Raw genomic sequence first — 27668 nt, 5'->3', positions numbered from 1 at the left:
TGCTAAACAAAATTACGCTTTTAAAATTTTGATCAGATGAGTAGAGAAGGATAGGCTGGGGGAATGGCTTCCCTCCATTCACTTTTGACTTTAAAAAGGGCACTAGAAATTCCGATTTCCAATCAAATGAACCCCATCTGATCCAAAGTTTATATGACCGCACGTTCAATAAAATATGGCACAGGGCATAAAAAACCCTTACCCCTGGACTCTGGGGGGGGGTTGTGTTCACCCTGAAGACATTGTTATCTGCTCTTTGGACTATTGTGAACAAAATGGCAATCCCACAATTTCGATTGGATGCCTTTTAGGAAAAGCAAATTTTGGTGGGGGGCTAGTTGCCTTCCATAACTTTTGAATTAAAGGGAACTAGAACTATACATTTCAAATCAAATGAGCCTTTTTTAAGTTCACACGACCACCCCTTCCATAGAAACCTTATATACTCATGGGGCATAACTTACAAGTCTTGCCCTAAGACTCTGGATGGTCGTGCCAATCTCAAAGACCTTGTTATATGATCTTTGACCTTTTTTCAACAAATGGCTATATCAAAATTTATGTTGGATGTATTTGGGGAAAATACAACGTGGGTAAGGGGGGGGGGTGTAGCACAGGATTGCCAACTTGCACACTTTATTTGTAATGTACTCTTCCTTTTTTGCTGTGAGGTAGCATATCTTTTATTTTTGCTGTGAGGTAGCATATCCTTGTAGTTGTAAAAGTGTAGTTGTTTACAACTACAATCCCTGTAGTTGTAAAAAAAGCTGGAAGTAACTCGTGATTTATTGTTGACTATTTTTTGAAGATATAATAAAGAATTTTGTTTAATAATTTTATTATTGTTTGTAAAATTTGTGTAATTATTGGTTGGCTCTGACTTCTCCTTGATCGACATTGCAATTGCATCAAAATAAAATGTTACGTCACTTGTATCATTGAACGTTCTTGCAAGCTATTAATGTGGTTTTTATACTGAAAAAAAAATTAAAATTTACACTTCTGTGTTGTTGGGATAAACAACGCAGAAAAACATTTATTTCTGATTCACATGATCTTAAATACCCTTTTTGCAGGACTGTTGTCTCATTCACATTTATTTACATTCATTAACTTGCTCAAACTTAATGTACTCAAAGCAAAGCAGTACATTCGCCAAACAAGCAGCTATCCACTTTCTAGGAATGTCCCAGAAAACTACTCATTTCACATAAAATTGGACATAAATTTATAAGAGAAGAAAAGAAGGAGAAAATCCAGTAGAGGAAGAAGAAGAATTATTTTGTGTGACTAAGAATGTTTTTATCATTTCTTTTTTGCTGCTAGGGTGTGGTACTTGACTTGTCTACGGTGAAGTCAGCTATAGTTCATAACTTGTTTCTTGGACCTCTTATATTCCTTTTAAAACATTTGGACAAAATGGAGATAAAACTTTATTTAAACATTTGATGAAGTCAATTATAGTTCAGTTAAAGATTCGAGCAATCGAAATAAACACCTGCAAATTTCAAGCAGAGCAATACCTTTCAAGCCAAAAAAAAAGAATGATAATCATTATCTAAACCATTATTTAGAGGTTGATTCAAAGGTAATATGTCTATTGATCGAAGGATAACTGGTAACTATTTGTAAATGGCGTAAGAGTGGTCAGAGCAGTGAAAGGGGCGCAAATTTTTTTACTTGCACTCGTTTTTGGCCTTGATTTGCACTCTTTTTAGACGTCAGCAGTTGGCAAACCTGTTGTAGCCACCCTCTGATCCTTTTGACACTTAAAAAGGGCACTAGAACTTCTGATTTCTAATCGAATGCGTACCCTTCGAAGTTTATAATGACCACCCGTTCCATAAAAACTTTATATGTCCCCAAGGTATAACTTACAACTTTTGCCCTGAGGGATATTTGTGATCATCGTTAAAGATATAAATTTCTGACCTTTCTTGTAAGCTGAACAAAGTGGCTATCTCAAAATTTGATTGGGTGTGTTTGGGGAAATGATGGGTTTAGGGGAGCTGGGTTGCCGTCCAATTAATTTCGACTATTAAAAGGGACACTAGAGCTTTTAGTTCCAATCGAATGAGCCTCTTCCAAAGTTTCTAAGACGACTCCTTCTATGCGAAGTGCCATGGCCTAAAAAATAATAATAGATTGTGCCCCCACTTAGGCAGTGCTATTGTGCTGCCTATGATTTCTGATCGGTTTTTGAATAATGCCAGGAAATCTTGCCCCACTCCCCATGTAAGTTTACCTTGGACATTCACCCTTAACATCTCCACGCGTAATATCGATTCTGCAAAGAGGAAATAAGATAAATAAAAATAATTTTGCATTGGAATTCTGGCAAATTCTCCCAGTATAAACATTTTTATGTCAAGTTTGACCACCCGAAAACTTTTGTCCCCATGGAAAATCCTCCCAGCAGAAATCCCCCCACCCCAAAAATTGAATGCATGCTTCCCAATAGCAAATACTATAAATAAAAAACGGGCAAATTTATGAATTTCCAAGGGCTGTGGTGAATTACCAAAGGCATAATTATTGGGCCTTTCAACTATGCTGAACAAAATGGCTATCTTAAAATTTTTATCAGATGATTTTCGGGAAAAGGGGCATGGGGGGCCTTGTTGCTCTAATATTTTTGGTCACTTAAAAAGGCACTAGAACTTTCAATTTCTGTTTTAATGAGCCCTCTCTAGATATTCTAGGACCATTGAGTTGATACTATCACTCTTGGAGAAATCATAAAGATAAACACGCATTTGTTATCTTTCTTCTGGCAAAAAAAAACATGAAATTCCACATCTTTTTCAGATAGGAGCTTGGAATCTCTACAGTAGGGTTCTCTATTATGCTGAACTTAATGGTGTAATTTTCATTAAGTTTCTTTGGCTTTTAGATGGTGTGTCTCCCCTTTTTTGAAAAACGGGTAATTTTTCACGGGCTCGTAGTTTTTGATGTATAACACTTAACTTAATGAATCTTAAATATTTGGGATCAGTATAATAATCCAATTGTTTTGATATATCCATTAGTATCAAAATTTTGTCTTCTTAGAGTTTTTGGTTACTAATGAGCCGCGTCACTCCTTACATATAGTTTTACCACGAACTGTTTGATAAAACTGTAATAAAAGAATCTGAGGTGCATTTACTAGCAAAAGTAAAATCAGTTCCCTATTAGTTTTCAAAATTATATAGCTTGTTCTGCTGTTGAGGTCCCTAATAGTGTTTCTGTGTTGTTTCTTCCTGTAATTGATAACAGCCAAACATTTATTTTTAGTTTTTCAGATAAACATTGGATGAAACAACTTAACAAATAGAACTATCGAAGATGAGTAGCTTCTGCCAGCCTGTAAGTCGCTTAGTAAGAAAGAAAGTAAGTATTGCTCTATGTGGCAAAACTATTCGAAGCATCACAAGCTACATGTAGGCTACATAAGCCTGTTACTTTTCAAATTAGTCTGCATTATAATACAAATAATGCAGCTTAAAGAGAACACAGAGAGAGATGCCAAAGCTAAAAGAAAGAGAAAACTAAAAATTGGCCTTCATTAGTAATTTGAATTCTTGCATTGACTGCCTGGTTGATATTGTTTTTTTTTTTTTATTATTATTTTTGGCTTTTAGGATCGACTACAATAAATGTGTTTTCATGCATTTTAGCATTGAATCGTCAGTCTTCTAGAAAAGAATTGTTTATTGTGGGCAGTGCCTAAAATCTTCTCAGATTTAGAGTGCTGGTTCTCATTCTCCTATCTTATTGTGAACATGCTTAGTTAAATGTCAATTAAGTGCTTTGACAAAGAATTTTTTTTCTTTGTCAAAAAGTTTCTGCTGTAGAAGCCTAGTAATGAGAAACTAAACTTTTTGTTACAATTCTCTAAATCTATGGTAATAATAATTAAGTTCTTAATAAGATAATGTTAATCTACTTTTGTCGAAAAATAAATAGTTAAAAAGTAAACAGTAAATAAATGAAAAATAAAGAAAGTCGCAAAGATAAATTTTAGCTAAATCTCAATTTGTGTACAAGGTATTAATTAGTACAAAAATAAGACACAAATAAATATATATCATGCAGTCAAATTTTTAACTTTTTAAAAAGTGGTAACACTATCCCTTTGCAGGGTAAATACATTCTGAAAGAACAAATCTTTGAAAGAAATTAATGTGTTGTTTATTGATGTTTAATCGACTTTATGTAAGTTTTTTCAGTTAAGTTGCAGATATTTTAGTATGAAAATGCTGTTTCAATGCTTAGAAACTGGGAATTTATTCTGTATCATTTTATATTGTTGTAGATTAATCTTTACCAAGTATAGTGTAATATAGGGCTTTGCATAATGAAAGATGACTTGATCAGGTAGTGTCTCTCTATTGTCATTCATTGACTGTATTTAATCCACAGCCTTTGTGTATGGATCTAATCTTATCAATGACTGTTTCATGTAGTTCAATGGCTATTTATTGGTATTTAACTTAAATACCTGAATTGTATTATTGGCTTTGCCTAATATGTTGTGGATTTTTTAGTTTATAAGAAATGAGTCAGAATAAATCACAACAGTTAAACCTTCATATAATACTAACAAGACAAAAATAAATATTGCCACGTTCATATCGAAAATAAGTCCAGACACAAGTTCGGGATCATTGGCAGTGCAATAGCGTTGCCTAAACATGGAGCAACGTGAGTACAATTTTTTTCTTCTTTTTGATGAGGCCACTTTATATCGAAGGAGTTGAAACTTCGAAAAGTACTTATTCGATTGCAAATTGAAAGGGCTAGTGCCCTTCTTAATAGTCGAAAGCGGTTGGAGGGCAACTAACCCCCCTCCCACGCCCACCACTTTCCCAAATACATCCATTGAAAATTTTGAGATAGCCATTTTGTTCAGTATAGTTAAAAGGTCCTGAAATTATGGTTTTGAGTATAAAACTCCCCTCCCCACAGACCTCAGTGCAAGGGCTGTAAGTTATTCCCTAGGGGCATATAAGGTTTTTACTGAAAGAGTGGTCATATAAACTTCTGAGGGGGCTCATTGGACTGGTAATCAGAAGGTCTGGTGCCCTTTTTAAGATTCAAAGCGATTGGAGGTAGTTCCTCCCCCCACCACTCGTATTTCCCCGAAACATATCTAATAAAAATTTTGTGATGGCCATTTTTTGTCGTAGAAACTTCAAAATAAGGTCATTCGATTGAACATTGAAAGGGCTAGTGCTCTTTTTAATAGTCAAAAGTGATTGGAGGGCAGCAAGCCCTCTCAAAAATGTCTTTTAGGATGACAACCCCCTCCCCCCCAGCCTTCAGCGCAAGCGTTGAAGTTATGCTCCGGGTCATATAAGTTTTTTATGGAAAGGGTGGTCATGTAAAATTCCGGAGGGGGGCTCATTGGATTGGAAATCAGATGTTCTAATGCCCTTTTTATGCGCCAAAGTGATCAGGGGGTAGTCACCCCTCCCTGTCACTTCGTATTTTTACAAATGCATACGATAGAAATTTTGAGATAGCCATTTGCTCAAAAATAGTCCAAAGATCATATAATAAGGCCTTTGGGGCTTACAGAATCCTCCAGAGTCTTGGGGTAAGGGTTGTAAGATATGCCCCAGGGATATATAAGGTTTTTATGGAAGGGTTGGTCGTGTAAACTTTAGAAGAGGCTCATTTGATTGGAAATGTATAGTTCTAGTTCCCTTTTAAGAGTCAATCATGATGGACAGCAACTAGCCCCCCCCCCCTTACATCCTCTTTTCTCAAAACACATTCAATTAAAATTGTGAGATAGACATTTTGTTACCAATAGTCCAAAAATTATATAACAATGTCTGTAGGGGGGACACAATCCCCCAGAGACCATGAGCAAGGGTTGTAAGTTATGCCCTGGCGCATATAAGGTTTCTATGGAACGGGTGGTCGTATAAACTTCGGATCGGATGAAGCTCATTTAATTAGAAGTTGGAAGTTTTAGTGCCCTTTTTAAGAGTCGAAAGTGAATGGAGGGGAATCAGCCCCCCCCCCTCATCCAAGCCTATCATTCCCCGAAACATATCCGATCGAAATTTCAAGAGAACTATTTTGTTCAGTATTACTGAAGGGTCCAGTAATTATGTCTTTGGGGAGGGTAATCTCCCCACAGTCTCCAGGACAAGGGGTGTAAGTAAGGCAACTCGTTCATTGTGTACACATAGTTTATTTTATTGAGAAAGGTATGCATGTTTGAACTTCACTTTCTAAGAAGGCGAAGGGCATTCAGGTGAGCCTTTCAGATAATATTGAGGGGAGTGTTGAATTAAATCAAAACACATTATGTGTTTACAGATTGTCAAAAAGGTGTAACACAGGAATAACTGAATGTATTAATTAGGAAAATTCAGGAAATGATAAAGGAGATGACCAAAAAAGCAGTATTTGCATGCTATCAATACTACTGCAACTAACACCACTACTACTACCACACTACTCCATTTACAGTATTGAGGGGAAATTCGAACTAAAGCAAAAGACGCTATATGCTTGCACATTATCAAAATAGTGTATCTCAAGAATTGACTTGGGCATTAAGGTTGAATTTTCAGAGAATGCTTAAAGGAGAAGATCATCTCACCAAAAGGAAGTATGTGCACATTACTGCTAATGCTACTATTATTGCTACATTTAATACTACTATTCCCCTTTAATATAACTACTTAGCCTTACAATGTAGCCTTATAACTACTTGTAAGGCTAAGAGCGTTGAGATGGAAATTTCAAGAAGTATATGAACCTACAGATTATCGAAAGGATATATCAGCAATGTCATAGCTATGGTCAATTGTATTAAGTTGAAATTTCATGGACGTGATGAGAGATATGTTCTACTGACCAAAAGGCAATATGTTAGTACGACTGCGGCTAATACTACTATTGCTATTCAACACTATTACTAGTAATACCAACACTACTAGTAAGACAACTATTATAACTACGCCTAAGGGTATGAAAGTGAAATTTTCGAGGAATTTTGAGGGGGGAAGGTGAACTGAATCACAGTATACAGTCTATATGCAGGTTATAAAAAGAGTGTAACAGCAATATCTTAGGAACAGTTTGCTGTGTGAAGTTGAAAACGGAGTTGTTGTGAGGAATGTTGAACTAACCGAAAGAAAGTGTTTGTAGCCTAATACTACTGCCCCTACTCATACTACTACTACTATTACTATTATTACTATTTCTATTACAACTACTGCTAAGGAATATTTAGGCAGATGTTGAACTAAATCAAAACAAACTCTGAGGATACAGACTTTCAAAAATTTGACAAAGGAATGTCTGAATAACAACTTTTATTATTAAGTTAGACATTTAAGGCTAAGTTGTAGGGGATTTTGAACTATTCAGAAAGTACTATGTTTATACCTTATTATTATCGCTACAGTTACGGTAACTAATGACACTAAGGGTATTGAGGCGAAACTTTTTTTTTTTTTTATTCCACCTCCACTCCTTTCTGTGGCACGAATAATTCAAAACAAATAACTATTTAATCGTTTACACAAAAAAACTAAATGCCACCTACACTTTAGATTACTTGAAAATAGCAGCCGAAGAGGGATCTTTGCATTATTGTACTGCTACCTGTAAGCTACAATTAAAAAAAAAAATGCTCTCCCGCAGAGAGGAGGTCCTCCCACTACAGGAAATACCCGCTTACGGTGGACGCATTAGACCATAAAAGAACAAACTTTCTTAAATTCCAATTCTACGAAGAGGCCACTAAAAAAATAAAATAATATTAATTATTCCTCCCCATCCAAAAACATTACTGTATCACTTCACCTTATTCTTAAATTACATAAAATAATCACACTATCATATACTAATCAAATAAGCTGAAATGACGACACTCTCCCAATTATAGTATTCATTGTTTTCCTTTTCTTTCCATTTTCTCCATTCTGGATTTTCTGCTGCTATTTTAAAACAAAAAATATTTAATGTAATTTCCATTTACCTAACTGGCAACACTGTTATCACATTGAAATTTTCTATATCAAATTTCACCAGCTTCTTCTTTTCTTCATCACTTTGAACCTCAATTCCGTAAGTTTTACTCAAATTAAAAGCAAACTTAAAAATTCCTTTTTTTTTCTTTACACTTGACGAACTCATGGTCTACACCACTACTTCCAAACAAAAGGACCACTTTTTATCTTCGTTTCTCATAAACGTGACATTCTATTTCGGTATGGTAAGATTATATGTATCACTTGAAACATAGGCTCCCTTACTTTTGGTACCGTACGAAATGCAAGTTCCTGGATGCATGTACAAATGGTAGTTTTCTTTTACGTGGTACCCACGATTTTCCTCTCCGGGAGTTAAGAGTCTGGTAAATAACTTGAAATGTGCATTCAGGATTATATACAAAGGAACACAAATTTCCTCAAGGGCCTTTTTGCCTTATACTTCTGCTGGAAGTCTGTTCAGGACTTCAAGGACTATATACATTATTGAAAACTTAGATCTGTTAGTACTGGCCAGTTCAACATTTTTAGTTCGTAATTATGTTTACTTTCCTTATAAAATCCATAGAACATGTGTGTGAAAATTTAGAAAAAGGTTTATACATATGTAGATTTGTATAGTTTTTAATCAATTTAAGAAACGGTAAAGTTTTTTATTGGTGATACTTAGATCTTACTGAATTCCAAGACAAATCATCGGTCAAAATTCTTATAGCCTTATTTTGTAACACCCAATGCGGGTATAAATGTCTATCAAGCACCACTTTTGCTGCAGACTTCTCGCGAATGCTCGGCCTCTATTTAATTGGGTTCGTTATCCCAAACCTTTCGAAACGGGAATTTCGATGCTGCTTAAGAAAAAACAGTAAAATTTTTGCTTATCTAACATAGCCCCTCTTGATTTTATCGGTGCCCCTCTCTGCAATTAGATTGGACACACCGCCGAGGTAAATAATATAGGATTATCACAGTGAAAGATGAATGGAAGCCAAAAGTTTCCCGGAACACCACCCCTGGCTTGACACAAAAGTTCCCTTAGCACACTTAATGGCGACCGTTGTTTGCTTTGTAGTGGTTGGTCTGGTTCTGCAGATCTTTTCTACACTACTTATGCCAAGACGTTTCAAATCTGACAGTGCAGGAATAATTTGATAATTTATTTCAAGTTTCAACAATTGGCTTTAGGGCTATCTAGATTGCTAGATTTTGAATCATGAGGTAATAATAGATGGCATTGGCTGTTTTTATTTATTTTTTTCTTAAACTTGAATGTCTCTCTGGTAAGTCTCATGAATGAAAACATAAAATGATTAATTAAAGTTATTGTCAGTATCACTTTTGGAAAACGGAAAAATTAATTTCAAATTGAAAACTTTTCTAGGCCTTTCTTATCCAGAGAGAATATAGAGCAGCTATTGCTCGTAGCCTTGGTCAACCACTTATTGTTGAAGACATTTCAGCTCTGGAGAAAGTAGAAGATACTGAGGTAAAGTTTTTTTATCTTTTTCGCCTTTTTTTTCATTGTCACTCCTTTATCTGATTTTCTTTTCCTCTTGCGGTGTATGCTCCTATGTGTTATAGTTATTTTTTATATTAGCCAGGTATCATCTAATTCATATGTTGTATAAAATCAAAAAATTCATCCTCAAGTTATTCACAAGCTGAGATATATCGTAATTTCCAATCTGCAAAAGTTGAAATAGACTTTTTGAATGTATAAAAATGTGGTACTTCTTGAAGGTTTCGAGATTGTTATATGTTTCTTCTGAAATGTTGAAATAGCTTTACTGAACGTGTAATAAGTAGGATCCTCAGTTTTGAATATAAATTATTAAGACTTATGTCCTCTTTGGAGCATGGGCTTTTGCGACGAGTCGACACCTTTAAGTTGCACACAAAAAACGAGTACTTGTACCATAAAAAAAGGAAATATTAAACATTTTTTTTGACCAATGATGATGGAATGTTAAAATATGTTCTATTTGTTTTTGTGTGTGTGCTTACTATAGTGTTTCGATGTTGGGATGGCCCCTACGCCCTTACCTAGCATTACTTTGTTTTCTTATGTTTTTTTTCAAATTAATTTTTGACCAGACTCTATGAACTCTACTTTCCCTTGGGTGCTAATGATTTTTGTAGTTTTAAGTGAATGAAATAAAACAGTTAGAGAAAAAAAAATTATTGAATTTGTTAGTTTTAGATCTATCTATTCACCGAGACGATATTATCATATTACTTAGATGTGTCCTTAGAGACGATTTAAAATTGCTTGAAAATAAAGAGATTTCCTTTTTCAACGGTTTTCAGTAATTTTTCAACACATTTATATATTTAAAAAACTTAATACGGTAGATGAGTGAAACTGAATTTCAGCTTTCGAATTTTACGAAAATTGTTGCCTGTGTTGTGCAATTACTACGGAAAAACTAAAAACAAACACGATGAACTTGAGCTTCCATTGTGACAATTCTATACAAACTCACATTTACTATCTATTCTTGCGTTTTTATATAAGGTATTTTGTATGGTACTTGCCAAAAGATAAGTTTGTAAATGATTTGCCTCGCTTCGAGTTAGTCTGGTATACACTTTATCCCTGTAAGTACCAAATCCCTTCTTTTTAAACACTAAATTATTGTGTCTAATGTTGTCTAAATTGCATGAATAAGGATTATTTCAATACGAACTAGCAACCCATCCTGTTTTGCTCGCATAGTAGAAGTTACCCTGGCTTAGCCTTAAGGTTTTTTTTGGAAACAACTCAATCTGTCATGCCTGGCTTTTCCTGTATTTTTCACGGCTTATTCTCCGTTTCAACTTTAAAAAAAAAGAACAGATTTGTTGATTTGCCTCAACAAGTGAAACGAATTTTGTTTCCCATAAAAAAATCTTTGGTTCTACCTTTATTTTTTGGCCTTTGTACAGATGTATTTGTCTATTTATTTTTCTTTTTTTTTATATCTCTTTTATATCTTTTTTTTTCAATATCTCTTTCTGAACTCTGTTGTAGCACAGTGGATTGATGCTGTGCTTAGCTATACGGGGCCCAGGTTTCGATCTCCACCCCAGCAAGGTTGGGCGAAAAGCTTGCTACTTGGCCCTGTAAAAAAGACCCGACAAATGCAACGCCAGGTCGACCCTGTATGCCCCAGCAATAGCTCTGGAGGATATTTATCCTTTTTTATATCCCTTTTTTGCAGGTTATTGTTAATGTTGAAGCTTGTGGTATAAATGCTTCAGACATTTTAAAGTGTCAAGGTGAATATACCGAAAAGCAAAAACTGCCATTCATTCCTGGTTTTGAGGTGTGTGGTACTGTAAAACAAGTTGGAGTGAAGGTAGAAGATTTTAAACCAGGTGACAGAGTCATTGGTCTTAATAAAGAAAAATTGGGAGGTTTTGCTGAAGAATGTGCTTTAGACCAATCTGTAAGTTTTGGAATCAATTTTGAATGAACTTGAAATAGATCCTATTGTGGTTCAATTTGACCCTGATTTGGGTGAATTTTACAGTAAAATTCACCTATTTCAAATAAAATTCGCCTATTTTCTGGAATTGAGCAGTTTTTCTATGAATATGATGAAAATCTACAAAGACCTTTCATTCCAGCATTTGAAGTTTGTGGTGCCTTTAAAGAAACTGTAACTTCTGTACTAAAATTTCTGTAAAATCTTAAAATTTCATCTTTGATTATACTATCAATTAAACTTGCAACTTTTTGTAAAACATTGATTCGAGCCTCAATTTAGTATAACTTTATAAAAAAAATGTTCTTTAGAAAAAAGATTAGTGAGTAGGGTTAGTACCCAGCGTTACCCAGACCTCGCTATTTCTTCCTTAAGATGTTTGGTTCGGTTGATAATGCTCATGCAAGCGTAAAGAAAACTCTGCTCTATCAGTAATCAATTCAACAGTTTTTCGTTTGTCTTTTTTCAAGGGATCACTACGTAGATAAGATTTATTGACAAACCACAGAATACATCGAAGTAAATTTGATTCCCCTAACTTGCAGCTGCTTTGGCTAGAGCTTAATTCTCAGAAAAGTTAATAATACAAATGCTATAAAAAAAAAAGAAACAAAAGGAAACACCGAAAAGAAAAATAACAATCAAAATCCAAAATTATCAGATATATGTATTTAAACAAAAAATTAGAAACAAATAAATAATCCAGATTTCAAAGGAGGAGAAGGTATCCCACCCTTGGACAATTGAAAAAAAAAAAAAACAACAACATAAGTTCAAAATAAACAACTGTTTTACTCCTTTCATCGGAGCTTTTTGTTAACAAACAAATACAAAGTAGAAATAATAGGGAAAATCTTTTCAAGGCAGGTTTTTCAAATTAGAATTTTCCCTATTTCTACTTTGTATTTGTTTGTCTTGGAGAGGCAGTGTGGTCTTCGTCCCTATTTTCGTGTAGCTTTTTGTTCATCATCTGTTACAAGTTTTTTAATGCATTTTGTAAATAAGAAAATGTTAGAAAATATAATAAGAAAATAAGAAATGTTCGAAAATCATTCTCTCAGATTATAAAAGAAAAAATTCTCTCACATTGTACTTGTGAGGACATTGCACATTGAACACATTAGGAATAATGTACCTAATAGAATTTCTTAACCTCTAGTTTTTAATTGTAGAAGGATTACAATAAAGTAAAGCTGCATGGTAGCAGAAGAAATGCATGATAGCAGAATAGCAGAAACTTTATCGTAAGAATAATCATTAGGCCAGTGGATAGTGAAATGCCATGTCGCAGCCTTACTTGTGATTATCTGCCTTGAATTCAGAAGCTCAAAAATTTTGAAAAAATGGCCCAGATTTAAGATATCTGACAGATGACATGGACTATCAAAAGGATTTTAAAAGCAATTTTAGTCCTTTATTTTGCCGAATTTGAAAAGGTTTTATGCTTAACAAAAAGTACTCGTATGAACCGTAGGGTAACGATTTAAATGCGATACAATCAAAGAATGGCAGTGATCTTCAAAATTCCAAATGGAAAAACATGCTTCAGATAACACTTGTTAAAATGAATTTGAAAAGTAAATGATTCTTCATTAATAATAATTTTTGGATAAATGACATAATGCAACATTTTTCTAGCACTTGCTGGACGACCAAAAATCATGAATTCGGTCAGAATTTATTAGGTGAAACTTGTTAGATTTCTAGTAGCAAAATAGGTGAATTACTTACAATTGTTAATGATGTATCATCTGCAAACAATAATGTAACGTTATTTCCTTGCAAATGGCCGGGAATATCACCTAATTTGGTACATCAATACTCTCATTATTTATCAAATTTGAAAGAAAACCATCTACCTCAACTGCAATTCTCCGGTTAGAAAGGTGTAAATAAAATAATAACAAAAATTAAATAGGAAGTAATCAGGCTCCATAAGGCATCTAACTTTGAGTGAACGTAAACAGTTATGACCATAGTACGGAAACCAGAAGCTAATATAGATTATAATGAACAATAAAGTCCAGCTTAATACGAACTTGAATTACCACTTTTAAGTGTGGTCCCCCCCCCCCGCTCTCTCTCTCAAGCCCTTAATGATAACGCTGTACCTTTGTTTATTTTAGATATTTAATGATTTAAGATAATTTCAGAATTTTTTTCTGGACGGTCATAAGTCAAAGAGGTCCCGTGTGTCTATGTTTATGCAGCTTGGGATGCAGGGAGTTTGGGCTCTTAGATCCTGCAATCATGTTGACAGTACCTATACTTCCCCAAATTATAATTTGCTCACTCTTCTCATAGAATTTGTGTCATTGTATTGTGATTTGATGCTGTCATTCTGATTACTTAACTCTTCTGTAAATGATCCGTGAACAGTCATGAGTTGAAAGAGCTGACACCTGTCAACTGACATTTATGTGGTTTGGGGGGGGGGTGGATCTCAGTGCTCTGCAAGATTTAGATCAAATTCCTTTTTATCTAAAACTTACTGTAAAGTGATCTAAAACTTTTTCCCCTTGAAATGTCACCCATCTAACAAAATAAACGTCCGTGTTTGTACGCGACTGATAGTGGGCCGCATTGTCGCTTGAAATAATTTTACGGGCCACAGAATTTATTAAATTTCAAGAAATATGGGTAGATAAAGAAATATTAATTACACTTTCTCTCAACTTTAATGAAGTATGTGTTTTTTGAGGTATTGGATCTAACCAATGCCTAATTTTATATATATTGAACCACGTTATTCAGGCTTATAATAAAAAATGAAAATGAAAAAGTCTTGAAAGAGCACTGTATGGTTCAACTCTCAATGTCAAATGAAAACTTTTCAAATAAAAGGTCCAATTGTCGAACTTCCACAAAAAATTAAATTTTTCATCTAGGCGTTTTATGTTTCATTTGTTCATTATGGATTTCTTCCAATGCTTACTGTGAATTTGTAATTATCACTTTGTGGGGAGCCACAAGTTTGAAAATATGGCGCCATAAATTTCTAAAGAAATTCCCCGTTAAGCTTTTCATATATTATAAGTGTCTTACAGATGAATCCAGCCAGACATAAAGATAGTTACTGCTTTAGCATTGAAAGTGAAATCGTTCTTACTGTGAAAAGGTCTTTGATAAAAGAAAAAATTTGAAATATTAATTTCTTTGTAAAAATCCGAACTTCTAAACCTCCACTGGTAAACCCTATCACAAACATACTTTTTTTTTCAAACTTAAGCCTTTTTAATTTAGTACCAGTAGGTGTAAGAAATTTTCTAGGAGCCATGCACTTTCATTAAAAAAATATTTCACAGACCCAGTAATATTTCTTTAGAACAACAATAGAAAACTCTTGGAGGTTTTGTCGGTATTTTGGTATAGCTATGAAGTCGCTAAAATTAAAATTTTAAGAATCTGGGGGAGACTAGCGGCACCTTTGTTTCTTTTGGTCAATAAAGCCTCTATCATTCTTCTCGCAAATAGTCGATAACATTTTATAGCACTTGCTTATCAATGGCTTTTTTTCTTAATTTGCATTTTTATTATCAATTTTATTTGCATTTTTATTATCAAGTATTATCAATCCAGTAATTTAAAACAGAAAAAGGTTTTAAAATAAATATACTAGAATTATTTCAACACAAAATAGTTTATTACCTTAATTACCTTAATTTGCACTTCAGAGCAAATTAAGATCTGTAGATCTGTTGAATGCTCCTGAGTTGAGTCGGTGATGTCTCATAGCAGGTATGAGCAGGACGGAATGTCCCACTCATACTTCCAGTCTTTCGTGGCCCACTCTTTATCCAGTGCCTTCTTGAATGCTTCGGGGGTGGGGGCTGAGACTGTTGCTTCACACAGTTCATTCCAGGGGTTGACGACTCTGTTGGTGAAGAAACTTTTTCTGGCCCTGGTTCTGACTGACTGCTTGAACAGCTTCTTTGAGTGTCCTCTGGTGCACTGTGGGGGGCCTGGGTGGATGGGCAGGATCTTGGCATATGATGAGTTCAGCAATTTGCGGGTCATCATCATATCGCTACGGTTGCGCCTGTACACGAGGGTAGGGAGGTTGAGAGCCCGTAAACGATCTTGATAAGGTTTGTCTCCAAGGTTTGTGATGGCCTTGGTTGCTCTCCTCTGGACTCCCTCAATTAGCCTGACATCTCCTTTGTATGTTGGGAAGGCAGCGCACATGCCAAAATCCAACTAGTGCCTTGACTAGTGCCTTGTAAAGTTTCAGGAAAACTAGTGGGGATCTGCTGGTAACTGTTCTTTTGATCAGGCCTAAGTTTGTGTTGGCCTGGGACACGCTCTTGATGGTGTTGGCATGGAACTTGAGAAGGCTGTCAACGATGACCCCAAGGTCGCGTTCCTCTGTGCTGGTCTTGATGGGTGGATCGGAGTTGGAGGCATGTTCATGCATATGGTATTGGGCGCATGGGTTTGAGGATCCAAAGTGTAGCGTGCTGCACTTGCTTATATTGAACGATAAGAGCCATTTGTCTGCCCACAGCTGGATTTTCTGGACGTCTGTTTGCAGGGATTTTACATTCACTGCTCCAAATAGCTTTGAGTCGTCAGCATAGAGAGACAATTTGTTTTCCACCTCGCTGAATATATCATTGATGTAGATGTTGAACAGTGTAGGACCAAGAACAGTTCCCTGCGGTACTCCACTGATGACATCACAGGGCTCGGAAAAGACCTTTTCACCTCCAGCACCAAATAGCCTGACTCTCTGGGTTCGTCCTGACAGGAAGTCCATAAGCCAATTAACCAGGTTGGGGTGTAACTGGGCAGCAGTAAGCTTTTCTCTTAGCCTTTTGTGTGGGACTTTATCAAAGGCCTTAGCAAAGTCTAGTAAAACTAGGTCCACTGGCAATCCTTTGTCAAGCAAATCTGTAATGATGTCATATGTTTCCAGTAAATTTGTTTCAACTGACTTTCCTGGTTGAAACCCATGCTGATTAGGGGATAGGATATTGTTGACTTTCAGATGTTCCAGTATTGTATCATTGACCACTCTTTCAAGGATTTTTGCGACTACTGATGTGAGACTTATAGGTCTGTAGTTTTCTGCTTTAAGTCTGCTGCCTTTTTTGAATATTGGGGTCACAAAAGCAGTTTTCCAATCAGATGGGACAGATTTGGCATTAATAGACTTTTGGAATAGGTCAGACAGTGGTCCTGCGATGATGGTTGCCAGTTCCTTCAGCAGTCTTGGGTGTAAGTGATCTGGTCCAGCCGATTTATTCGTGTCAAGATTTTGAAGCCGTTTGAGGATGTTGGAGGGGTCGATGCTGACTTGCTCCATCGTTGTGGGGGCTTCATAGCCTGGGCAGTTTGGCAGGGGGCCTTCCGGTTCACAGGTGAAAACTGAAGCAAAGTGCCTATTTAGTTCGTTTGCTACATCAGTTATGTTGGTTACGGTAGTGCTACAGGGTTTCACCAGTCTGGAGATAGTTCGACGGGAGTGGTTCTTGCTAGAGACATAATTCCAGAATTTTTTAGGATTTGTCTTACTTTCTTTGGCAAGATTGGACTCCAGATTTTCGTAGAGTTTTCTGGTGAGGTTTCTCAGCTTGTTTCGTGCCTTGGTGAATTTTGTGTGTTGCTGCAGGTCTCCTGACTGCCTGAACTTTTTCCATGACCTCTTTTTCCTGTTTATTTCTCTTTTGATGTCTTTTGTCATGTAGGGGAGGGATCTAGGTTTTGGTTTGAAACTGGTCTTTGTGTGGGCATCCTGAGCTTTCAGTAAAACACCCTTGAATTTGGTCCATTGTTCGTCAACTGTGCCACTTAGTACATTCGGCCAGTCTGTAGTGGATAATTCATTTCGAATAGCAATGTAGTCGACAAACACTTTTTTGACTAGCTTGTTCTTAAGTACCTTCACTTTCAGCATGAGCTCTATAGTTAGGTGATCGCTTTTACCAAGGGGTGGTGAGTAATCAATACTTTGAACTAAGCTTTTGTCATTCAAGATAACCAGGTCAAGTATTGTTGGGCGCTGAAACAATCTGTATCTAGTTGGTTGGTCAACTATCTGGTGTAGGGACAATTCACTGAGGCAATTTAGGAAAGGCTGTTGCTTGTCTTGTTCGGTTGGAGCCATATCCAAAACCGTTTATCCAGTTTATAGATGGAAGGTTGAAATAGCCGGTAATAAGCAGATGTCCTTTGAGGTTCGAATTTAGTGTGCATATTATTTCTGCTATTGCTTGTTCGGTTACAACTTGGGATGGGGCTGAGGGACTTCTGTAGATGCATCCGATTCTGACTGTCTCTGACACATGGCTCCCTGGCACACATAGATCAAAGCAAACTGCCTCAACAAAGGGGCAAAGGAGAGGAACATCAATTATCTTTGTATTGTATCCTGCTTTAGCGAGGGCTAGTGTTCCTCTTTTGCAACCCTGGGACGAGAGATTTGAGAGAATTTGGTAACCCGGGATTTTCACATGGGAATCGTGAAGTTTGTTACTACTGTTTTTAGGGCAGACTTCAGTCAGTAAGATCACATCGAACTTTTTTGAGTCAATTAGGGTTTTTAGTTCATCAATTTTGTTGGGCAACTGGTCAACATTAGTAACACATACACTAAAGTCAGAACTTACGGTTGCTGGTTCTGGTTGGCTTCTGTCCAGTATGGTTTGTCTGTTGTTATTTTCACTAGAGTCACTTTCTTCCTCAACAGAAACAAAGCTCACGTCTTCTTCTTCTTCCTGGGAAGCCTCCGCAGTTACAAACGAGTCTGACGAATTGTCACTAATAGTGTCACTAAGGGTTACATCAACATTTTTATTTTTACCAGGAAAAGCAGAACTAATTACACTATACACTAATGGTGGGGTGAAAATTGGAATCACACCACCATTGCTTCCGGGTTTTTTTGGACGATTTTGTTGCCCCTGATAACCAGATCGAGTTCACCGTTGGAGACACGATCACGCAGTTCTGCCAATAGTAATTTTCTACTGTCCCTGTCAGCTTTAACTTTGTCGTGGCGGAACTGTACAGCGTCTTTGTTATTTCTTCTTTCGTAAGACTTGTTCACGATTTTCCTGGGCAACGAAGGGTTGTTAACCGTGAAGACAGTTGGTACCGTGGTTTTGGGCGGATCTTGAGCAGACGCTGAAGAAGGTCGCTTATTCAGCCTCCTTACATTTGTGACAGTAACAAGCATGCCGTATTCTTTCTGTAGGAATTCCTCGATGAAGGCTTTGTCGGCTGTGTTTTGCGCTTCAACTGACAGAGAAGGGTTGATTGGGACCCCGAATGCGATAAGATTGTTTTTGCGCCTTTGTCTTTCTCTGTCAGTTTGTAGCGCTTCGGCTACCTTCTTATCTATTTCACTGGCTAGTGTCTTTGAGATAGCTTGCAGGCCGTCGTCTAACTGCTTTTTTACTTCAGTCCGCATGTCATCCGTTGTGCAGAGTTTATCCATTTCTCTTTCCATGTCCCCAACTCGTTTTGTAAGACCAGACAGCATGTCTTCCATGTCGCTTTTGATATCCTCCTTGAGTTGCTTGGTTGAGTTTGCAACTATGGTACTGACAATGCTGGCAACGTCCTCCTTGCTTATGCCTCGCTTTTGGCGTGGGTCAAGTTCACATAGAGGACAGAGCCAGTGGAACTCGTTTCCCTCGCTAAGGTTATTGATAAGCTTGTATTTAGTCATTGGCATCTCGATACACTGAGTACACAACCACTTCGAACAATTGTCACAGTTCAAGGCGGTGGATTCCGGCGTAAGTGCTACCTTACAGGAGGCACAAATGTCCTCTCCGCTTTTCCGTGGCGAGATCATTTTACGTTTCGCTACACGGTACTGTTCTGCCATCTTCCGGAGGATTTTCGAGTTCGGTGAACAATAGGGATTTTCTCAAGTCCAAAATCGCGACTCGCGCCTAATTCAAAAATCAAAAGCAAACGTGGGTGCGCAAGATCCAGTGCGCATGCGCAGATGAGAGTGTCAAGTTTGTGGGCACGGATTCAGAACTTGGGGGACCTGTGGGAAGCGCGGATACTCAAATCACCTATCCCCAGCAGTTTAAGGATGGATATCCCGCCGGTACCAATACGGCTCTTCGTGTTTGTTATCGCTCTCTTCTGCACAGGTTTTCCCAAATGCAGAAAATAAACGATTCAACTTACGTAATCTGTGGCTTTATCAAAAAAATAAATACTTCGCAAATTTATTGTGGCAACACTGTATAGGTAGATAAGGAAGAACGGGAAGATGCGCAATTCCCTGGAGAATTGAAAACAAAATGAATTGCCCAAAAGTCTAAATATATCAGTCACAGCACTGAGGTAAGTCCCTTAAATCAACACCTAGGGTAACACAAGACCAAGGAAAATGCAAAAAACAAAGAAAAACAGTTTTATCTCACAGTTTAATACATATATATCCAGGGTTCAAATTTATTCAGCCACATGGATTTGTTATTGTTGTTAATCGATGAGTTAATCTTATTTCTTTAGAACTAAACTGTAAATAATTCAGAAGGGTCTCACATTGCCCTACATATGCTTTATTGTGCTAACATCTAAAGGACTAACTAAACTCGGTCGCCTCCCCATATATGCAGTTATAGTTTTAGCGCATTAAATTACTCTCTGTTTTCATTTTAAGTTGAACTTTAAGTTTATAAGTTTATCTTATAAGTATTAGTCTGTAATTTTTTTAAGTTTATCTTCTTCCATTTCTTGATCAAAACCTAACTTTCAGGATGTTTGGCCAATTTCTAAAAAAGTAAGTTTTGAAGAAGGGGCAGCCCTGCTGGACACATATGCCACTGCACTACTGTGTCTCCATCGACGTGCAAAGATAACAGCGAAAGACACGGTATTGATAACGGCCGCTGCGGGTGGACTAGGTCTTGCTGCTGTTGATCTGGCAGCAAATGTTTATAAAGCTAAGGTACAGATTTTGAGTTCTAAGACTTTCATTTTTCTGAATTTCTTTTCAGCCGTGGTGGTACTAACATCTTTAATGTTATTTCTAAACCAGAATATAGGGAGGATAGAGGAACCTTTCCCCCTTAAAAATTTGTCCTTAAAGCCCCTGCTTCTAACCACTAGAAAATAGAAGTCTAAGATGCCCTTATTTCAAATTATATTCATTCGGATATAACACAGCTATGTACAAAAATCAAAGTTATTTGTGCAGAAAATAATAATTTCTGTCAGTTTTTTAAAAATTTGGATGAGCGAAAATTAAATCATAATTAGAGGATTGCAAGGCACATTCCATAGGTGCGCACAGCTCTGCCAATCACTAGGGGTGAAACCTCTTCACTCGCTGTTGTGTCTGTAATGTCTGTTCAATTATATCTTTTACCCTCTTTTTGGGGAGATTTCTAGTATGATTCTCGCTAGAGCTGATGTGATGAGAGTAGCTTAACCTCACTCGCACTAATTGTCTACACTAGGAAACTTATAGGTGAAAATGTCTATCACGAAGCTTCATTGGGTTACCAGTTGCCACGAAGAACAAACTCTCAGCAGGAGTAATCCCCAGAAACCGGTTTTTAAAATTCTTCAGCAGGGGTTTGAGCGGTTTAAGTCAATTAGGCAAATTTAACATGATAACTATCAAGACATATCAGGTTTACCTGACGTTGAGAATCTTTGAATTAAAATGGAATAGTTGCGGGCATCAAGTCATGGCTAATTGTAGAAAAAGCTAAGACAGATAGTCCAGTTGAGTGAGAAGCAAACCTGGCATTAGTTCCCCCCTTATTAGGATTGTATAAAAAGGAGGTTGGTTTATTTGTTAATAGATATGTCTATATATTATCCGTCCATGCGTCATTGCTAGGGCAGTAGAACCAAGGTAGATAGTCATAGAGGTAATATAGTGGTAGAGCCTATAGTTTTTCAAGTGTTTGGTTAATTTGGCATGGGTAAATAGCGGGAGTATGCGGTTGCCTGACAAAGATAGGCTTCAGCTAAATTCAGGCTTGTGAAAATAATTCATGAGTTTGAAATTGTTTTCCTATAAACTTTTAGGTTTTTGTTAGCTTCTCAGTATCCTGTGAAATTTATCTACAAAATTGAATATTTGTCGAACCAAAGGGATTGATTTTTTGTTGTTGTTGTTGTTTTGTGTCATTCTTTTCAAAAACTTCAGTTTCGAACAACATGCAAATGTAATTTTAAAACGAGAATCGGTACTGGTAGTTTAAGATTTTGAAGATCAAACGCAGGTGGGGTCTATAGAGCCCCCAACCCTAGATGATTTTTTAGACTACACTGTTTTTCCATTTACGAGAATTTAACAAAATTTAAGAGAGAAAAACGGGTTTAATTTAAATCAGGCAGTGAACAAAATGTAATACAAACAAACTCACCAAAAACACGTTAAATAATAAAATATTTTGAATATTTGGAATTTTTGGTTCATTAATGTTTTTTAGTATGTTTGTTTTTAGTAGGTTTTATAAAATTCTATTCCACAACCCTGTGAGATTGATGTAAATAACTCCCCTCCCCTTTCTCCCATTAAAATACTTTTTTTGCATTTTTTTTAACCCCCTTTTTAGAAGAATCATTCGCCCCCTCTCTTGGGCCTTTTACTCTTTTGGTTCTGTGGTGTCATAAGGACACAACTCTGCAATTTCAAACAAAATGTCTATATTTTAATCTTGTGAAAAGTGTGAATTAAATCAAACGGTATCATTAAACAACAGAAAGAGAACTAATAACACTGCTCTAAAATTGACATAATACTTTAGTTTAGTTTCAACAATTGATTTGTCTTCTTATGTTTTATTCTATGCCTTTCATTTCCTTTTCTTGTTTTAAAGTCTAATCAGTGTCCAACTGTTCCCATTATGTTTTTTACCCCTCCCCCCCTAATATGTTGAAAGAAAGAATGTTTTAATCAGTGTATCTAACGTTTGGCTATTTTCAACATGTCATATACATTAGTATTCCGCTTTGTGTATCCTATCCCCATTATGCTGCTACTAAAATTCGTCGAGTGAACTATACCCCCTACCCTCCTGTTTTTCTATTAGTTGGGTCTCGTTCTGATTATGCCCAGGAGAAATATTAGCTGATTCATCTTGTAGGTTATAGGAGTTTGTGATACCGAAGAAAAGGCCTCAATAGTTCGTGATAAAGGTGCATTTGCTGCTTTGAAGTTTGATCCTAAACATCTTCGCGATAAAATCAAAGACTATACTGGAAAAAAAGGGATCAAGATAATCCTTGATGCAGTCGGAGGTGATTTATTTAAAGAAGCTTTGAAATAGTAAGTAGGCTTTATGTCTATATTGACTAAATTACCATATATGAGTCGTAAATAACTTTAAGAGGGCTGATCATAAAACCGGAATTTACCCATAAGACGTATTTAGGTGCTCTTTTTCATGAGACTCTGAGTTTCGTCATCATGTTCCGAAGCATCAGACATTTCGGAAATGGGGGGCTCAATAATAAAGAATCGGGAGGAGGGAGGTAATAAAAAAAATGTTTGGTAATTTGATTAAGATTTGCCGTAGCTTGAGAAAATTTAGGATTTCAGTTGGGGAGGGACTCTATCTCGATCCTCTTCTCGCGTATGTACCTGCATCAAAATTTTGTACAGTTCTTTATAATATGGATTGCAAAACTAAATCCAAATCTTTACATTGATTCTAATTTGCAGTGGTTGCACTAAACCTTGTCCCTAGTTCTGTTCTATTATTTGAAAGTAAGCTCCAAGTCTAATCTGAAAATAAAGGGATTTCACTCATTCTAAAGGACTAAACGATCATGAAAATACTTTTTTGCACATTTTTTTTTCTTTCTACTGTTTAGCTTGTGCTGAACACCATTTTTTATATTATTATTTCGTCATATAGTATTCTATACCTCCTTTCATTTTTATTATATAGTTTAACTTGTTTTGTATTAGCCATGTCTCCTTGTTAGTTTTTCATATTTATTTCTTTCTTCCCGATATCTTGGGACTCGGACCCTGGGTTTGCGTTCTCAAGTATAGGATCAGGAGCAGTCATGAGATGTTTAAAGAAACGTAGTAACTCCATGGCTCGGAGTGGGAGGTGCAGCTCTAAACAATGTGGGGTGGGGGAAGACCTTGTGCAGCTCTGTTAGTCCCAGGTGACTTGGCACTGCGAAAATTTTCTTAGTTTTAGTATTGCCAGTAATATTTAAAACGTATACAAAGTTAAAAATTAGTTTGACGTTCGATAGTTTCGTAAGCTTCATTTTGAGTGTGCTGTTTCAAAGTCTAGTTAAAATTGTTTCCGACAAAGACTGTACATACCATCTCCAATTACTTAGTAACAGTATAGAGGAGTGTAATCGTGGTCATGATAATCTAAAAGGCGTTCAAGGACATGCCTAATCAGACTTACATGTCTAGACACATGTTTGTCCATATATTTTTCGCTCATATGTGAAATTTAATGCTTGGCTACAACGAGTTGCCAAGCACCCAGTTTTAGAGTCTAGAATTCTGCGTCTAAGATTTTTAATTCTAGCAAACTAAAGTCCATTTGCACTATATTTACCTCTGGGCTATATTTATCTCCAGGCTCTATATTTATCTTCTAATTTATCTTTAGAAGTTGCTGCACAAAAGAAAACTAAAAAGAAAAAAAAACTAAAAAAAAAGGTAAAAACCAAAAAAAAAAACTAAAAAAAAGGGGAAAAACGCAAAAATTTATTTCACCATATACCAATTCAAAAACGAATGTATATACAGACCGGGACACTGGGACACAAATGACGACCGGGACACAGGGAATATAAATGACGACCGGGACACAACTACAACGGGTACGCCGGGGGGCACAGGGGGATATATAAATGAAGACGGGGACACAGGGAATGTTCGATTAGCAATCACCATCAACAAAGCTCAAGGGCAATCATTAGAAACATGAGGTATAACTAAAAAAAAACTAAACAAAAGGTAAAAAACTAAAAAAAAGACCAATTCATAAACGAATGTATATACAGACCGGGACACCGGGACACAGGGAATATAAATGACGACCGGGACACTCAAAAATAAATTACAGACTGGGACACCGGGACACAAATGACGACCGGGACACAGGGAATATAAATGACGACCGGGACACAGGGACACAACTACAACGGGGATGCCGAGGGGCACAGGGGGATATATAAATGACGACGGCGACACAGGGAATGTTCGATTAGCAATCACCATCAACAAAGCTCAAGGGCAATCATTAGAATCATGAGGTATAGATCTGAATACGGATTGTTTTTCCCATGGACAATTATATGTTGCATGTTCAAGAGTCGGTAAACCTGACAATCTATTTATATGCACAGACAATGGGACAGCGAAGAATGTTGTATATTCGCAAGTTTTACGTAGTTATATATATATATATATATATATATATATATATATATATATATATAAATACTAGCTGTTGGGGTGGCGCTTCGCGCCACCCCAACACCTAGTTGGTGGGGGCGCTTCGCGCCCCCCCCAAGCCCCCCCGCGCGCGTAAGTCGTTACGCGCCATAATAGTTACGCGCCATTGTAGTTGTGTCCCTATGTCCCACCTGTGAATATAGATATATATATATATATATGGTTTTAACTACGTAAAACTTGCGAATATACAACATTCTTTGCTGTCCCATTGTCTTTGCATATAAATAGATTGTCAGGTTATCCCCCTGTTTCCCCCGGTGTCCCCGTTGTAGTTGTGTCCCTGTGTCCCGGTCGTCATTTATATTCCCTGTGTCCCGGGTCCCGGTCATCATTTGTATCCCGGTGTCCCGGTCTGTATATACATTCGTTTTTTAGTTTTGTTTTTCTCCTTTATTTTTTTCCTTTTTTTTTCTTTTTTAGCTTATTTAGATTTTTAGATTTTTTAGTTTTTTTTATTAGTTTTTAGTTTTTATTTCTTTTTAGTTTTTTTGTCCCGGTCGTCATTTATATCCCCCTGTTTCCCCCGGTGTCCCCGTTGTAGTTGTGTCCCTGTGTCCCGGTCGTTATTTATATTCCCTGTGTCCCGGTCGTCATTTGTATCCCGGTGTACCGGTCTGTATATACATTCGTTTTTTAGTTTTGTTTTTCTCCTTTATTTTTTTCCTTTTTTTTTCTTTTTTAGTTTATTTAGATTTTTAGATTTTTTAGTTTTTTTATTAGTTTTTAGTTTTTTTTTCTTTTTAGTTTTTTTGTAGTTTTTACCTTCTTTTTAGTTTTGTTAATTTTTTTTTTTACTTGTGTCCTGGTCGTCATTTATACTCCCTGTGTCCCGGTGCTTTGTTGATTGCTAATCGAACATTCCTTTTGTCCTGGTCGCTTTCTCTTTGAGTGTCGTCATTTATTTTTTTCTTTTTTAGTTCTTTTAGTTTTTACCTTTTTTAGTTTTTTTTTAGTTTTTAGTTTTTTTAGTTTTTTACCTTTTTTTAGTTTTTTTAGTTTTTTAGCTTTTTTATTTTTTTTATTAGTTTTTAGTTTTTTTGTAGTTTTTGCCTTTTTTTTAGTTTTTTGTCCTGGTCGCTTTCTCTTTGAGTGTCGTCATTTATTAGTTTTTTCCTTTTTTTTTTTAGTTTTTTATTGGTTTTTACCTTTATTTTAGCTTATTTTTCAGTTTTTTCCTTTTTTTTAGTTTTTTTTTATTTTTTATTTTTTTTAGTTTTTTACCTTTTTTTAGTTTTTTTAGTTTTTTTAGTTTTTTAGCTTTTTTACTTTTTTTATTAGTTTTTAGTTTTTTTTTGTAGTTTTTGCCTTTTTTTAGTTTTTTCAGTTTTTTTTTTAGTTTTTTATTGGTTTTTACCTTTATAGTTTTTTTAGTTTTTTAGCTTTTTTATTTTTTTTATTAGTTTTTAGTTTTTTTTGTAGTTTTTGCCTTTTTTTAGTTTTTTCAGTTTTGACGTCACCTAATCCAGTTTTTTCAGGTGACGTCACCTGACACATCCATCCACACATCCATCCACACATCCACAGACAGACAACTTATTTTTATATATATAGATAGATATATATATATATTCACAGGTGGGACACAGGGACACAACTACAATGGCGCGTAACAACTCGTGCGGGGGGGGCTTTGGGGGGTGCGAAGCACCCCCACCAACTAGGTGTTGGGGTGGCGCGAAGCGCCAGCTCAACAGCTAATATATATATATATATATATATATATATATATATATATATATATATATATATATATATATATATATATATATATATATATATATAAGCTGTTTGTCCGCATATGACTTATTTCATCATATACCAACTCAAAAACGAATGTATTCAAGCCGAAGTAGCTGAGTTGGTAAAGCGTTATGTTCCAGGTTCTAGGTCCGAGAGGTTCCAGGTTCGAACCTTGGCTTTAGCATTAATACAAAAGAAGAAAAAAATAAAAAATAAAAACTAAAAAAAACTAAAAACTGAGAAAGAAAAAAAAATAAAAAAAGGAAACAAACTGAAAAATAAAAGAGAAAAATAAAACTAAAAAAAATAAAAATAGAAATAAAAAACTAAAAAAGGTAAAAACTACAAAAAAAACTATAAAGAAAAAGAAAACAAATAAAAAAGCTAAAAAAAAGGTAAAAACCAAAAAAAAAACTAAAAAGGAAAAAAACTAAAAATTTATTTGTAAAAACTACAAAAAAAACTAAAAAGAAAAAAGAAAAAAAAGAAAAAAGCTAAAAAAAAGGTAAAAACCAAAAAAAAAAAACTAAAAAGGAAAAAAACTAAAAATTTATTTGTAAAAACTACAAAAAAAAAACTAAAAAGAAAAAAGAAAAAAAAGAAAAAAGCTAAAAAAAAGGTAAAAACCAAAAAGAAACTAAAAAGAAAAAAAAGAAAAAAACAAAAAATTTATTTCATCATATACCAGTTCAAAAACGAATGTATATACAGACCGGGACACAGGGAATATAAATGACGACCGGGACACTCAAAGAGAAATTACAGACTGGGACACCGGGACACAAATGACGACTGGGACGTGTGTGTCTACTGACGTCATGTTTGTGTGTCGACTGACGTCATGTTTATCGACTATAAATGACGACTGGGACACAGGGACACAACTACAATGGGGACGCCGGGGGGCACAGGGGGGATATATAAATGACGATGGGGACACAGGGAATGTTTGATTAGCAATCACCATCAACAAAGCTCAAGGGCAATCATTAGAATAATGAGGTATAGATCTGAATACGGATTGTTTTTCCCATG

The 27668-nt window shown here is 35.9% G+C and overlaps 2 protein-coding genes across 3 annotated transcripts in view; both read left to right on the top strand.

The window, feature by feature from the left end:
• The window catches only part of LOC136034885 (E3 SUMO-protein ligase NSE2-like), a 235066-nt gene that overhangs the window by 153769 nt on the left and 53629 nt on the right, over positions 1-27668 (top strand). The window lies entirely within an intron of this gene.
• The window catches only part of LOC136034879 (quinone oxidoreductase-like protein 2 homolog), a 34451-nt gene that overhangs the window by 2234 nt on the left and 4549 nt on the right, over positions 1-27668 (top strand). Inside the window, exons 2-6 of one of the 2 annotated variants that reach the window (XM_065716364.1) lie at positions 3277-3372; positions 9382-9486; positions 11201-11428; positions 20193-20384; positions 22540-22721. In XM_065716364.1, the coding sequence (XP_065572436.1) occupies positions 3328-3372; positions 9382-9486; positions 11201-11428; positions 20193-20384; positions 22540-22721 (752 nt within the window). In that variant the 5' untranslated portion in view covers positions 3277-3327. The remainder of the gene's footprint in view (positions 1-3276; positions 3373-9381; positions 9487-11200; positions 11429-20192; positions 20385-22539; positions 22722-27668) is intronic. The other variant, XM_065716365.1, reaches the window with a different exon arrangement.

This window comes from Artemia franciscana, chromosome 13 (assembly GCF_032884065.1).
Source record: "Artemia franciscana chromosome 13, ASM3288406v1, whole genome shotgun sequence".
Classification (NCBI taxonomy): domain Eukaryota; kingdom Metazoa; phylum Arthropoda; class Branchiopoda; order Anostraca; family Artemiidae; genus Artemia; species Artemia franciscana.
The sequence above is the reverse complement of the archived record's forward strand: the minus strand, read 5'-3'. Positions and strand labels throughout refer to the sequence as shown.